We start from the raw sequence: 15,593 nt of genomic DNA on the forward strand, positions 1-15,593 counted from the left end.
ATTCACCCAACAAACACTCACACAGGCAGAACCTTCAATGCTCTGAATTTTTCCCTCCAGCAGACTCCCATCCATTTGTGTGAAATCTCACCCGCTCACAGCCCCCATCTGATGAATAAGTCTCACTGAGAGAATGTCGGAATGTGCTACTCTTCCCTCAGTACTATTTACATTCAGACAACTGCGGCCTTGACTATCATAATCCAAATGTCTAACATGAAAATTAATCATATGGCAAGCTAGAACTGGGGTGAGGTGGAAGGTAAGGCGGCAGGGGATATCTTTAAGTACTCATTCTAATGATGAAGCCTGGATTTGGCCTCCTCTCATTCCCTGCAGTCTCACTTGGGCTATCTACTATGAGCCCCCTTTCGAAGGAGGTAAAATTAATTTGGAAAAGTGTTCTGAAGTAACTCTGTGGAGGAGAAACAGAATGAATATCCAAGACATTTCCTCTGGACTAGCTAATCCTTTCGCCACTGCTTGATCTCACCTTGCTTTGATTGTTTCTCCTCTACTTCCTGCTTTTTACTGTTGGTATATTTTTATGTGTTCATTGTTCAATGTCTTTTGAGAAGTACCCTGAACTCTTTGGAGAGTATGTGCTATGTAAACACAATAAAGAAATGAATACAATGTCTCCTTTTACAAGAGAATACGTTTTACTATTTCTGATAGTATGAGGTTTACCCCTCACTCAGCACTAGCCTGAAGAGTAACTAGGTATATTCTGAGGGACATCAGATTCTACTCTAAAGTACTTCACTAACTACCCGAAATCCCATTAATTTGATGATAAATATATTTTTTAATTTGAGCCTTATAGGTTTTTCAAGAATCCCTTATTAAAATGCAAATACCAAAGCAGGCGAACAGATCATGATATAACCTTAGTTCCCTTTATATTAACCCACCACTTCTATCAAACACATTTTTCACATTCCAAATTTTTCTATGCCTTTGTTTATGCTTTTCTTCTTCCAGAGGTAATGCTAAATTTAATATAAATTAGAAATATAACATTACCTTATATTTTCACATAATCTCTCACTTGATATTCAAATCCAAGCCTACTTGATCTTTTTAAAAACAATTTATTTTTTCCAATGTAAGAATAACAAGTTTAATATTGAAAATCTGAAAAAGGCAGGAAGATAGGAAGAAGAAAAATATCAACCATAGTCCTACCACCTAAAGAACACTCACTGACAGTGTGGCCATGCTCATTCTTTAAGCCTTAATTTAGGTCCCATTTCTGGTGTGGTGCCTTCCTTGAACTTCCTCCCCCAGATCTTCCATGTCATATCTGTACCACTCAGTTGTACATATCATACACTTTTATGTATAATGTGATGTATGTCTTATGTTTCCAACGAGATTGTTACATCTTCGAAGGCTGCAAACATGAGTTGTACTTGTTAGCTTACCCCAAAACACCTGGTATACCGGACCCAATATCTGCTGATTGATTTAACCTAAATGAATACAAACCATTTCAGAAAAAGATATAAAATAGACCACATATCCAGGTCATGAAAATTAAAGCTTTCAGGTCACCTAGCTTGGTGACTATTGCTTTTCTGTTCCTAGACTCTTGAAAGCCTATTTAAACTGGCCTCTTTCTCCACACCAAAACTGACAAAAAGGAGACTGATTATGAGCCAGGATTTACACAGAGATTCTCTATATAAGGCATAAAGGTGAGGGTAAGAGAGAGAGAGAGAGAGAGAGAGAGATGTGGGGGAGGGAGAGAAAAGAGAACAGACAGAAGATAAGAGAAGAGAAGGGTATACAGTCTGGTGCTCAATCCAGTATGTGATTTGCCTCCAGCACCGTGTACAGGATCCCATCCACTTGTTCTGAGTCATACCCGATCTCACGAAGCTCCAAGTGAGGGAGGACAGAAGTAAGGAGATAGCTGACGTGGATACGTAGCCGCGTAAGCTTTGCCAAAGCCCTGTATGAAGGAGTGAGGGGGCAGGAGAAGAGATGACATGAAGTCATTAACCAACAGAATAAAATGAAGCCCCTTCAAAATGGAACCACATTTCTCAACAGTTATGTTTTCATTAGCTAGAAAGAAGAAAGCACAACGCCACCAAGCACAGGGAGACTGGCTGCAGCTTTCTAATAAGTCATTACTCAATTCTTGGTGGCCTGTGAATTAAGGCTTCCTCCTTTGTCTATGGCCAGTAAGTGGGGGTCCTAAGGGATGCTTCCCATTAGCACTCACAAGCTGATAACTAAACCCTAGTAATTAACCTTTCTAGGTCATCTCCCTCTGGGGTCCGGTAGGAGACCTGAGCCTTCTGCAGCATTTCCAGGTGTGTCTCTGTTTCCTTCAGTTTCTCTTTTAACTCTTGCTTTTCCTCTTTGGTTCTTTCCAGCTCAGCTTTCAGAATCTGGAATTCAGCTTGGCGATAACCCATGTGTTTCTTGCTCCAGTACAAGCCTTCTGCCTCCTGGGTACTGTAGATCACCAATTCATGTTGGACTTTCTTGAATTCAGACTGCCAGTGATTCCTCTCCTGTTCCAGCTCCTCCACCTGCAGTCCAAGAAACAGAAATTCAATGACCCCACAAAAGAGCATGCCAAAAACCGTTCCTCATGTGGTCATCCTGTGATTCCACTATACATATTCCTCTACTTATGGACCTTTTCAATACCCTAAAATGGGCAGGAAGTCTACTACAGTTACTCTATCTGAAACACACCACAGAATAGTTCAAGGGCATATTTTGTTTAAAGGCCTCAGAACATTAAATAATCAGGGCACCAATGTCCCACTCCCTTGGTTACTATGGTCTCTTATTCCTAGTGGTGAGGTATTACCCTAACCTTTTGCTGGAACAAATTCCTTTCAGCCAAAACACGTTCCAATTTTTCTGTGGTTCTCTTCAATTCTTCCAGCTCTCTCTGATTCTTCATCTTTGGTGTATTATGACCTTCACTCTCCTCATAGCCTCTTCCTTTCTCCCCAATGGCTGCAGCAGGGATTGAAGCAGAGGCCACAGAATAAGGCACTGGGTTCCAAGATTCAACTGCTTTTCGTCTCTCAGCAAGCTCCTCTCTGTTAAAAGGGATCAGCTGAATGGGAGCTCCTGAATCTCTAACACCTTTGGCAACACCAACAACAGCTACAAAAGGTCCCTTGTTGACTTCTTCTTTGTTTATGGTTGTGCTACCTCTGTTAGATTCTTCTGCCACCAATCTTGGCATCTGATCTTCTAATTCTTCAGGAAGCAGGGACCCCTGGCGTTGGTCTTTGGCCCCTGGATACAGAATTGAAACCTCCCTATTCTGACCTGTATTCTTGCTTGCTTCTGGGTATTCTGGGAAAAGGTATGGTGGTGTACTTCTCTCAGAACTCGATTTATCATGGCTGTTCTCCCCTTCTGGGTAGGCAACAGGTGCCTCTACCCTCCTGTAAGGAGCAGGCATGGAATAATCTAGAGAAGGTGTTGTCATCTCATTCTGGAGCCTTCTTCGTTTCTCCACCGGTTCTTCACCTAGGATCCATTTGTACTTACTGCAAGAAGAGGAAATTAAATTGTAAGCTGTCACAGTACAAGTTAAGTATTTTCTGATCCTATGGAGCCCCAACTCAAACTTCCCATATTCAGACTGGCTCTAGATGTTACCCACAGACAAGTTCAGGTTAGGGATACAACTTTACCCACAAGCCTCAACCCTTTCACTAGTGCGATTGGTATTAAGGGAGAGGTGAAGTTGAAAGGTGTGAATGGGCAGCATCTGGATATGATAGGACTAGGTTGACCTTGGTAAGAATCCTAAAAATAAGATTGCGACCATCCTGACTTAGAAGTATCCTAAAGATGAAAGTCAAGAAGGAAGACAAAGAAAAAACACATACCCCAAATCCCCTAACACAAGAATGGAATAAAAAGGCCATAAAAAGCCTAGAAGAGTATGCAGAGAATACTGCCAACTCATTAATTTTACAGCGTCACAAATGCCTTCCCGTATCAAAGACTTATGCACATCTTTTTATATTGCAGCAGAACCACACAATTCTTTCACCAGCCCACTGGATTGTGGCTATTGCCCATAGTTCACTTGTAAAAGTTAATTGAATCACAGGGGCCTAGTCAGAAACAAAGAAAGTGAATCAGCCAATTCAAGTCATTTTCCCCTTGTGACAAAGAATTCCCGTGCTCAAGCACAAGCAGACACTCCCTGAGTTCTGCAGGAAAGCCCATGATGATGACCTTAAACCATCTTCCATTTCTGGCTGCTGTATGCACTAGGGGTTGAAGAACTAATGAAACAACTGGCACCAGAGAAATCCATAGGCAATTTTTAATCATGCAGCAGGGCAGGAACCCCATTTTTATCCTTACAACTGTTCTGTCCTTCTTCTGGATAACCAAGACATTTCAAGATAAAATCAACTTTCAAATTTTCAATGAGAAAGCATCAGACATATGATTTGCCACCTCATAGCACCTCAAGGCTGCCCATATTTCTCTGTATTTTTTGAGAACACCTGTAAGACAAACCAAACTGTAGCTTCTTATAATGCCCATATGTTCTTCAGAAATACAACTGATCTGCCATCTTAATAGATCTTGTCGTGTTAGCCTTAGGTAAAAGCAAAAGGACTTAGGAGCTATGTAAGAATAACTGTATCCATCTTTGAATATGTATAAGGACTACTACTGATGGCCCATTCAGCTGTGGTACTGAAGAAGACAGTAAAACAATCGGTTGGCTGGTACAAAGGAAAAGTATATAATACTAAATAGCAACAACCAAGCCTTGTGAAAAGCAATTACAGTTATATTATTTGCCTTCTCTTCGTTTTCCCACCTCTAAGGGTTCTGTCCTTAACTATCTTCTCTTCTGACTCTGTATTTCTTCTCCTTTGTAATCTTATACAACCTCTTGGCTACAACCTCTGGGCAACAACTCCCATATTCTCCCAAACCCTGACCCCCAGTATTGAATTTCCAACTGCCTGTCACACATTTCTTCCTGGAGGTCCCACTGGTATCTCGAACTCAGTATGTACAAAACCAACCTTTCATTTTCACCTTCAAACCTGCTCCTTTTCCCTATGTTTCCTATTTGTGTTACAACAGCACCAAACTGTCAGTAATATTTATACAGTAGTTTTATACATTATCAATACTCAAGTTCAAGCTCCCACTACCTTTCCTGGACTACTGCAATGGCTTCCTCCTGTCTCCAGTCTCCCCTTCTCTTACCTCCAGATCACTGTCCCAAGCTAATCTTCCTAAAGCATTGCTTTGATTATGCTATTCCTCTATTCAAAATCTTTATTTATTGCTCCCCACAACATAAAATCTTAAATGTCTTAGCTCACTATTGAAGCTTTTCCATGCCAAAACATAGTAAACATTTACTGAGCACTTACTCTGTACCAGACCATGTAAGAAGTGCTTAACATGTATTGCCTCATCTAATTCTCCCAATAAACATGAGGCAGGTGGGATTATTATCTCCACTGTTTTAAAGGGATGCTCAGGAAGAAGTTAACTTTCTCAAGGTGGCTAGTAAGTATCAAGAGCTGGGACAGAATTTGGCCCCAGCTTTATCTCTCATTACTCCCTTCACAAACATCAATCAAACTGGATGCCTTTTCACTGGAGTGCCCTTCTTCTACCCAACACTGCATGTGTAAATCCAACTCAAATGTTACTTCTGAATTCCTATAGCACTTCAAGCACTCTCTTATTAAAATGCATCACTTACTACTGTGTGTGTGTGTGTGTGTCTCCTAGGTACCTTACAAAAGTATAAAAGTATAAGTTCCTACACAGAAGGGAGCTTAATTAACCATGCTAGATGGGGAGGAGGGAACAAAACTTTCACATAAGAGGCAACCAAAAAAAGAACTATTATGTGAATGAGGGAAAATAACTAGATTTTACTTATTGGCTCTATACTTCTCCAGAAAGTCTGGCAAGTCCTTTTAGGAATCAATTCTCATACCAGACTTGTATTCACTCATTGAGTAGAGATTAATTATGGGTTTTATATACTAGAAATTCTCCAACTACACAGTTTCCTCTTATTTTCTTTCTGCCCTTTGTCATATTCCTCCATTGTCTGTCAATTCATGGTGTATTTTTGGTTTTCTCCTTTAAGTATTTTACATTTTCTGACATACACCATGTTTCTGCTCCTTCAAAATGCTTTCTGAGAGGCTTCTGTAATCAACCACTATCAGTTTTGTATTATTTCACTAACCAAGACAGAGAATGATACATTCAAATTAATATATTTCATTTTTTACTCACTCATTTCATAAATGTTTCCTACTATGTTTAAGGAACTATGATAGGCAAGAATAAGGACCAAAAATCACGGCCCTGTAATAGTGTATATATACTCCTTCCAGATGATGTATTTTTCAACATCTTTACTGGGACAGAAATCTATAAATTGACTTAAGGTATACAATTCAACAATTTTAGTATTCTCACAGAGTTGTGTAACCATCACCACAATCTAAGTTGTGAAAATATGCACCACCCCGCAAGAAACCTCCTACACATCAAGCAGTTACTCCCCATGCCCCCACTGGGCCACTACTCTACTTTCTGTCTCTGTAGATTTGCCTATTCTAGGCATTTAATATAAATGGAATAATAAAACATATGGTCTTTTTTAAACTTGCTTCTTTCACCTAAATAGAATAAAACATATGATCTTTTTTAACTTGCTTCTTTCATTTAACACAATGTTTTCAAGTTTCATCCATGTTGTAGCACATAATCAGTATTACATTCCTTTTCATAGCTAAATAATAGTCCATTGTATGAATAGGCCATATTTTATATCCATTCATCAGTTGATGGTTATTTAAATTGCATCCACTTTTTGGCTACCATGAATGATGCTGCTATGAACATTAGTGACATGAACAGACACTTCTCAAAAGAAGACATTTATGCAGCCAAAAAACACATGAAAAAATGCTCACCATCACTGGCCATCAGAGAAATGCAAATCAAAACCACAATGAGATACCATCTCACACCAGTTAGAATGGCAATCATTCAAAAGTCAGGAAACAACAGGTGCTGGAGAGGATGTGGAGAAATAGGAACACTTTTACACTGTTGGTGGGACTGTAAACTAGTTCAACCCTTGTGGAAGTCAGTGTGGCGATTCCTCAGGGATCTAGAACTAGAAATTCCATTCGACCCAGCCATCCCATTACTGGGTATATACCCAAAGGACTATAAATCATGCTGCTATAAAGACACATGCACACGTATGTTTATTGCAGCATTATTCACAATAGCAAAGACTTGGAACCAACCCAAATGTCCAACAATGATAGACTGGATTAAGAAAATGTGGCACATATACACCATGGAATACTATGCAGCCATAAAAAATGATGAGTTCACGTCCTTTGTAGGGACATGGATGAAATTGGAAATCATCATTCTCAGTAAACTATTGCAAGAACAAAAAACCAAACACCGCATATTCTCACTCATAGGTGGGAATTGAACAATGAGAACACATGGACACAGGAAGGGGAACATCACACTTCGGGGACTGTTGTGGGGTGGGGGAAGGGGGGAGGGATAGCATTGGGAGATATACCTAATGCTAGATGACGAGTTGGTGGGTGCAGCGCACCAGCATGGCACATGTATACTTATGTAACTTACCTGCACATTGCGCACATGTACCATAAAACCTAAAGTATAATAATAATAATAATAAAAGAAAAAAAAAAAGGTTTTATATAGATATATGTTTTCCGTTTTCTTGGGTATAAACTTAGGGGTGGCATTACTGAGTCATATAGCATTCTGTTTAACATTTTGTGAAACTATTGGAATGTTTTCCAAAACAGCTGCAACATTTTGCATTTATACCAGCAAGTGATCCTCCCACCTCAGCCTTCCAAGTAGCTGGAACTACAGGCATACACGCCCAGCTAATTTTTGTATTTTCTGTAGAGACAGGGTCTTCTTATGTTGCCCAGGCTGGTCTTGAACTGCTGGGTTCAAATGATCCTCCCGTCTCAGCCTCCCAAAGTGCTGGGATTACAGGTATGAGCCACCATGCCCAGCCTCTTTCAATTTTAATATAAGCATCTAAAAATATAATTTTCCCTCTATTTCTTTAGCTTTAACCCATAGTTTCCATATATTTTGTTTTAATTTTCATATTTTCAATATATTTTTACATTTCCAATGTGATTTTTTTTCTTCTACCCATTTATTTTGGAAATTAAGACATGTGTCATTTAATTTCCATATATTTGTGCATTTTCCAAATTTCCTTAGGTTGTTGATTTCTAATTTAATTATATTGCGATTGGAGAACATCCTTTGTATGACTGTCAATACTTTTAAATTCACTGAGGTTTGTTTTACAACCTAACATACAGTCTGTCTATCCTGGAGAATATTTCACGTGCATTTGAGAAGAATACATACTATGTTGTTGTTGGGTGAAGTCTTCTCTATGTTTGTCAGGTCTGGTTGTTCAGAATGTTCTTCAAGTCTTCTAGTTCCTTGTTGATCTTCTTCCCAGTTGTTGTATCCGTTATTGAAAGTGGGGCATTGAAGTCTCCAACTATTATTGTTGAATTGTCTATTTCTCTCTACAATTCTGTCCGTTTTTGCTTTGTGTATTTCTGGAGCTCTGTAGTTAGGTCCATATGTGAGTGTAGTTATTACATCTTCCTGATGGCCTTTATCATTATGAAATGTCCCTCTTTATAGCCAGTAACATTTTTTATTTAAAAGTCTATCTTGTCTGATATTAGTATAACCATGTTTGCATGTTGAATCTTTTTCTATCCTTTTACTTGGAACCTATCTGTATCCTTGCATCTAAAGTGTGTTTCCTGTAAATAGTATATTTGCATATTTTTTAAAAATATAATCTGAGGCCAGGCACGGTGGCTCACACCTGTAATCCCAGCACTTTGGGAGGCAGAGGCAGGCGGATCATGAGGTCAGGAGACCGAGACCACGGTGAAACCCCGTCTCTACTAAAAACACAAAAAATCAGCTGGGCGCGGTGGCGGGTGCCTGTAGTCCCAGTTACTCAGGAGGCTGAGACAGGAGAAAGGCGTGAACCTGGGAGGCGGAGCTTGCAGTGAGCCGAGATCATGCCACTGCACTCCAGCCTGGGCGACAGAGTGAGACTCTGTCTCAAAAAAAAAAAAAAAAAAAATATATATATATATATATATTATATATATATATATATATATTATATATATATATATATATATATTATATATATATATATATCACACTGAGGCATCATTTCCTTACTCCAATGTAACTTTATTCCCATCCAACTCCTTTGTGCTGTTCTTGTCAAATATTTTACATTTGTATATGTTATAAGCACAATGATATATATATATGCAATTATATACAAATACATATTGCTTTTTGTTATTATTTAAATTGGTTAAGAATAGAAAGAGGAAGAAATATTCTATTGTTTTGTGCTTTTTAATTAACTACACAGTTACTTTTATAAGCACTCTTTGCTTTTTCATGTGAATTCAGATTACTGTCTGATATTGCTTGCTTTCATCCTAAAAAAATCTCTCTAGTATTTCTTGTAAGGCAGGTCTGCTGGCAACAAATTTCTTCAGCTTTTGTTTATCTGGCAATGTATTTAGTTCACCTTTATTTCCTAAAGGTAATTTTATTGTATTTAAGATACTTGGTTGACAGTCTTTCATTCAGTCCTTTGAATATGTCATCACACTGCCTTCTTGTTCCCATTTTTTTCTCATGAGAAGTCATCAACTTTAATCTTCTTGGGATTCGCTTGTACATGATGAATCATTTTCTCTTTGCTTTTGGCTTTCAATATTTGCACTATGATGTGTCTGGCTATGAATCTCTGTATTTATCCTATTTTGAGTTTGCTGAGCTTCCTAGATGTATACATTAATGTTTTTCATCAACTTTGGGAAGTTTTTAGCCATGATTTCTTGAAATATTTTTTCTACTTCATTTTCTCTCTATTCTTCTATTATGCATATGTTGGTGCATTTCATGGCGTTCCACATTTCTCTGAAGCTCTGTTCATTTTTCTTTTCCACTGTTCTTCAAATTGCATAATCTATAACTGATCTATCTTCAAGTTTTTTTATTCTTTATTCTTCCAACTCTAATGTGCTGTTGAGTCCCTTTAAAATTTTTTTCGTATCAGTTACTATACTTTGCACCTTCAGAATTTCCACTTGATTCTTTTTATAAGTTCTGTCCATTATTGATATTCTATACTTTAATTCTTTAGACATGGTCTCCTTTAGTTCTTTGAACGTATTTATAACAGCTGCATTGAAGTATTTGTCTGATAAATCCAACATCTGAATCTCTTCAAGAGCAGTTTCTATTGCTGTTCCTTCCCACCCTCTGCTCCCATGTAGAGGTCACACTTCCCTGTTTCTCTTCATGTTTCATAATTTTTGTTGACAACTGGACATTTTAGACAATATAGCAATTCTGGACACTGATCTCCCCTTCCCTATGACACTGATGCTGTTGTTTGGTTGGTTATTTAGTGACTTGGCTGAACTGACTCTATGCAGTCCATTTCCCCTGTATTATGCAGCCTCTGATGTACTTGTTCAGATTTTTTTTCTTGATTTTAATCTTTCACCTGGCAACCTAGTTCATACCTGGTTTGGCACAGGCCACTTGTTAGTTAAAGGTTGTGCTTAAGTCCCTTCAGCTGGTTAGATTTTTACCCTTTTCCATTGGGTGTGTGCGAGACTTGGAGGTTACTACCAAAGTTCAACTGTATGCTTCTGTCCCACATTCAGCCAGGTACTAATAGCTTAGATTTTCCCTCTTCAATCACCCTGGAGGTAGCATAGCATTGAACATGTACACAGTCTCCCAGATTGCCAGAGATGTATGTGATTTCATTTTTAAGCCTGGTTCCCAGGACGTTCCCTGGGTCAGAGTAACATTGTTCAGCCAGTGGTTGGTTAGAGGTTGTGCTTAAACCCCTAGTGCCAGTGAGGCTCCTCTTCTTTACTGTTTCATCTGTGTTCAGCTTGAGGACGGCTTTCAAGTCCACCTTAGGTCCTGCTCTGATTGCTTCTGAGTGGGTGTAGCCCTGTGCTTATACACAGCCTTTCTGACACCCAAGACTATGATTCGAAGAGGGCTCTTGACTGTATTTCCCTGATTCTCTCTGTTACCAAACTTATGATTGCTTGCACATTTTGCTTGCTGAAACTTGTCATGGAGTTATAATTGCCCTCATAATTGTTCTCCACCAAGATCTCCATTATTTTTGACAATGCCCCTTAGTCACAGAATTCTTCATGTTCTGCTCCACATAAAGTCAATTCCTTTAGGTAGAGCTGTGGTGTTCTTCATCCTTAAGGCCTGGCTCTCTCTTTAAGCAGAATCTCTGGCACAGTGTGCAAGAACTAGAGACAACAACAGTAACATACTTCTCCCCAGAGTAAAATCCCTTCTTTATGAATGGGTGCTGGGGTAATTTTTGGCTTACTTCTTCCAGCATAGACTTCTGACCTATGAACAAGCTCGGGTAGAACAATAGGGGCATGGTATTACTAACTTGCTGTTCCTCTGTGAGTGCTCCCACCCTGTAAGTGGGGGCTTTGTTGGGGAAGAGAAGGCTGGGAGAAGACAGACCCAGTCTTCGTGGATCTGCCTGGAATAGAGCTTCTACAAAACAGAACTGGAGAGGAGATGAGAAAAGCCAGAGGCCTGCTCCTCCCAGGTAAAACCATAGCTCTAGACAAGGAGCTAGGGGACGACGGAGCCCCCATCTTCTAGACCACACCCACATGGATTAGAATTCCCTTCAGTAGTTTTCGTAAAACAGAGCTTGGAGTGGGACAGGTTTTGGTTCAAATGCCACTGACGCTTGCTGTTCTTTCTGAGATTTAGAAGATTTCTTGAATATCTCTCCCTTTGCTGTGTGCCCCTAGGACACTATCCAGAAACACTGATTTTTTTAAAATATATTTTTCAAGTTAAACAGTTATTTGTTGGTGACAGAGTCCACTATGCTCCTCATTTCTCCATTCTGGAAGTTGCTTCCCCAGATCATATTTTTAAATGTTAATACTAGCCCCTGAATCAATCTTATTCATTTGCAAAATTGTTCGTCTATTTCTACCCCTTGTTTGTTATTTCAAGTATTCCTTTAGACACATTAGAATGTCTCTACTTCTCTCCCTCCACCGTTAACAGTGCAATTCAGAAATTGTTAACCTTTAAAAATATGAATTAGCCTTTGACATATAGCTTACTCAAATCTAAATATCTAAATAAATTACAGCCACTAATTCTTGCCTTCATTCAAATGCTTATGGTTACTTTAGATCTTTCTCTTTTTTTGAGACAGGGTCTTGCTCTGTTGCCCAGACTAGAGTGTAGTTATGCAATCACAGCTGGCTCACTGCAGCCTATGCTCAAGCGATCCTCCCACCTCAGCCTCCAGAGTAGCTGGGACCACAGGCGCACGTCACCACACCTGGCTAATTTTTTATTATTTGTAGAGAACAGGTCTCACTGTGTTGCCCAGGCTAGTCTTGAACTCCTGGGCTCAAGCAACCCTCCTGTCTCGGCCTCCCAAGTGCTGGTATAAGAGGCGTGAGGTACTGCGCCCGGCCACTTTAAAGCTTATTTTGTATCACTCATAAGAGAACTATATGTATTTGGCCGGGCGTAGTGGCTCACGCCTGTAATCCCAGCACTTTGGGAGGCCGAGGCGGGTGGATCACAAGGTCAGGAGTTTGAGACCAGCCTGACCAACATGGTGAAACCCTGTCTCTACTAAAAATACAAAAATTAGCCAGGAGTAGTGGCACGTGCCTGTAATCCCAGCTACTCAAGGAGGCTGAGGCAGGAGAATCTCTTGAACTCGGGAGGCGGAGATTGCAGTGAGCCGAGATTGCGCCACTGCACTCCAGCCTGGGCGACAGAGCGAGACTCTGTCTCAAAAAAAAAAGAAGGAAAGAAAACTATATGCACTTTATATGTAAATATTGGGGATACTTACATATCAAACTTTGACTACTCAAACCTCCTTCATCTTTGATCTTGTCACTACCCTAGAACAGGGCCTTTCATAAAGTAGGCACTCAAATACAGTCGTGCATTACTTAATGATGGGCATACGTTCTGAGAAATCCATTGTCAGACAATTTCCTCATTGTGCAAACATCATAGAGTGTCCTTACACAAACCCAGATGGTATAGCCTACTATACACCTAGGCAATAGCCTATTGCTCCTAGGCTATAAACCTGTACAGCATGTGACTGTAGTGTATACTATAGGCAACTGTAACAAAATGGTATTTGCATATCAAATATATCTAAATATACAAAAGGTACAGTAAAAATACAGTATTGTAAGTTTATGGGATAATTGTTGTGTATGTGTTCTGTTATTGACCAAGATGTCATTATGCGGCACGATTATACATGTAGGATGAACAAATAGAAAGGGATTATTTCCTTTAACAGAAATAAGCTGTCTTCCCCAAAAAGGTTATACCTGCTTACATACTGGTGGAATCTATTCTTTATTGCAGGTCCTCTCCTCCCCTTGCTAGATTTGTGGGACTCACAAAGCTGTTTCTAGTGACACCTGTGAAGCCCCTGCTAAACTACCCACTAGAACTTAAAAGTTTTCTTGGATACTGTAGGCTTTATTTTATCTAGAGTTAGTAAGCTGAACTACATGACCCAAGGACCCTTATCAGCTTCCTATGCTGATAATAACAGAAGACCTTTGTAACTCTTGATTAAACCTTAATGTTTTATCAGAAATTCTATATATTTTACTAGACTCTTGAGTAACTCCATTTTCCCCCATAAAAAGGTAGTCTCAGCCCAATCAATGTGATTCCCTCAAAAAGTGTAACTTGAAATGACACAATCATCATTTACTGATCTTATGTAACATATATGACATTAGCAACAGCAACTATCACATACCTCTTATGTTTCTCTTTCTCTTGAAATAATTTTATTCTCAATAAATTAAAATTACACACGAATGGTCAATGTACTTTACCTGTCCTCTACAGCCAAAACCTCACTCTCGATATAGCAATCCATAAAGACTCATACAAAAATTCCAATAGAGACTGATGAAGTATGCCACCCAATGGAAGTTCTATTGTACTGCATTCATAAAATAAGTATATAAATTAGCATTTGTAATCCCCTTGAGGTTACCAAAAACCACTACAGAGTCATAAAAGAAACACTGGAAAAAAAGGAAAAGTGGTCATAGTAAGGAAAGGATAGTCTTCAAAAGCAAAGACACCTGACACTCCAGCAGCAATGGTGATATATGAGCATCTCCAGGAGACCAGAGTAAAAAGGTAACTATGTGCTTCAAAAACACTTAGCATTTACAGTGCACCCCTCCCGACCTAAAATGGGAGTTGGAAAAGTATGCATGGAAACGGTGTAATTAGGCTCAAGCTCCTGAGACTAAGGCTGGATTCTATTTCTTATCCCATTGCTACAAAATTCAATCTTAGAAATTGCTTCTTAAATATGACTCAGATTCAACCATTACTTATTGAGTACCTACTATATTCCAAGGCACTGTTCTATTGTTTTTTTGTTTTTTTTAAGAGATGAGATTTCGCTGTGTTGTCCAGGCTGGTCTTGAACCCAGAAACACAGAGAAAAACAAACCAACCAACCAGGAGTCACTTTATCCTATTATGTATTCCACTGACTATTCTACAATATGTTAAGAAGATATCCAAACTGAAAATAGTCACTAAAAAGTTCACTTCCTGGCTGGGCGTGGTGGCTCACTCCTGTAATCCTGGCACTTTGGGAGGCCGAGGCGGGTGAATCACCTGAGGTCGGGAGTTCGAGACCAGCCTGACCAACATGGAGAAACCCCGTCTCTACTAAAAATACAAAATTAGCCAGGCGTGGTGGTGCATGCCTGTAATCCTAGCTACTCGGGAGGCTGAGGCAGGAGAATCGCTTGAACCTGGGAGGGTGAAGTTGCGGTGAGCCAAGATTGCGCCATTGGACTCCAGCCTGGGCAACAAGAGCAATACATAATAGTCACATTACTGATGAACATAGACATTTCTACTATTAGAGAGTAACCCTGTCCCTGCCCTATATGGCTTGGCCCTGCAAGAGTGAGAAGCAGAATAGAGAAGAGAAAGCAAAGAGTCATAATTAGGAGTACTGAGTTCAGTCCCATGGGAGTAAAGGGGCAGTCATATCCTTCAGTGCTTCAAATACTCCTGATATCTAAGAAAAAGAACAGTTATGCTCCTTCTTGTTATGAAGACACAAAATAACACTGATGAGGTGCTAGAAGGTGAACAAGTAAAGTCCAATGCTAAACTTACACTAATAATTTATTCTAGGAAACAACAAATGATAAAGCTTACCTAATGGCACAAATATCTAATAGTTATTTTTACATGTGGTCAACATGTGCTAGGCCTATGAGGCCCCAGAGAACTTCAATATCCATACACTGAAGAAAAGGAACAATGCTTATCATTATAACATTACCTTATTTGCGTAGTATTTCACATTTTTCAAATTTTGTCTATTATTTCAC

At 39.4% G+C, this 15,593-nt stretch overlaps 1 protein-coding gene across 4 annotated transcripts in view; it reads right to left on the reverse strand.

Moving 5' to 3' along the window:
* Nucleotides 1–1,078: 1,078 nt before the first annotated feature.
* The window catches only part of MORC4 (MORC family CW-type zinc finger 4), a 75,621-nt gene continuing 61,106 nt past the window's right edge, over nt 1,079–15,593 (reverse strand). For 3 of the 4 annotated variants that reach the window (XM_054544934.2, XM_054544933.2, XM_054544931.2), the window contains 3 exons: nt 2,840–3,530; nt 2,263–2,546; nt 1,079–1,957 (listed from right to left, as the gene is read on the reverse strand). In XM_054544934.2, the coding sequence (XP_054400909.1) occupies nt 1,804–1,957; nt 2,263–2,546; nt 2,840–3,530 (1,129 nt within the window). In that variant the 3' untranslated portion in view covers nt 1,079–1,803. The remainder of the gene's footprint in view (nt 1,958–2,262; nt 2,547–2,839; nt 3,531–15,593) is intronic. The other variant, XM_054544932.2, reaches the window with a different exon arrangement.

This window comes from Pongo abelii, chromosome X (assembly GCF_028885655.2).
Source record: "Pongo abelii isolate AG06213 chromosome X, NHGRI_mPonAbe1-v2.0_pri, whole genome shotgun sequence".
Lineage (NCBI taxonomy): Eukaryota > Metazoa > Chordata > Mammalia > Primates > Hominidae > Pongo > Pongo abelii.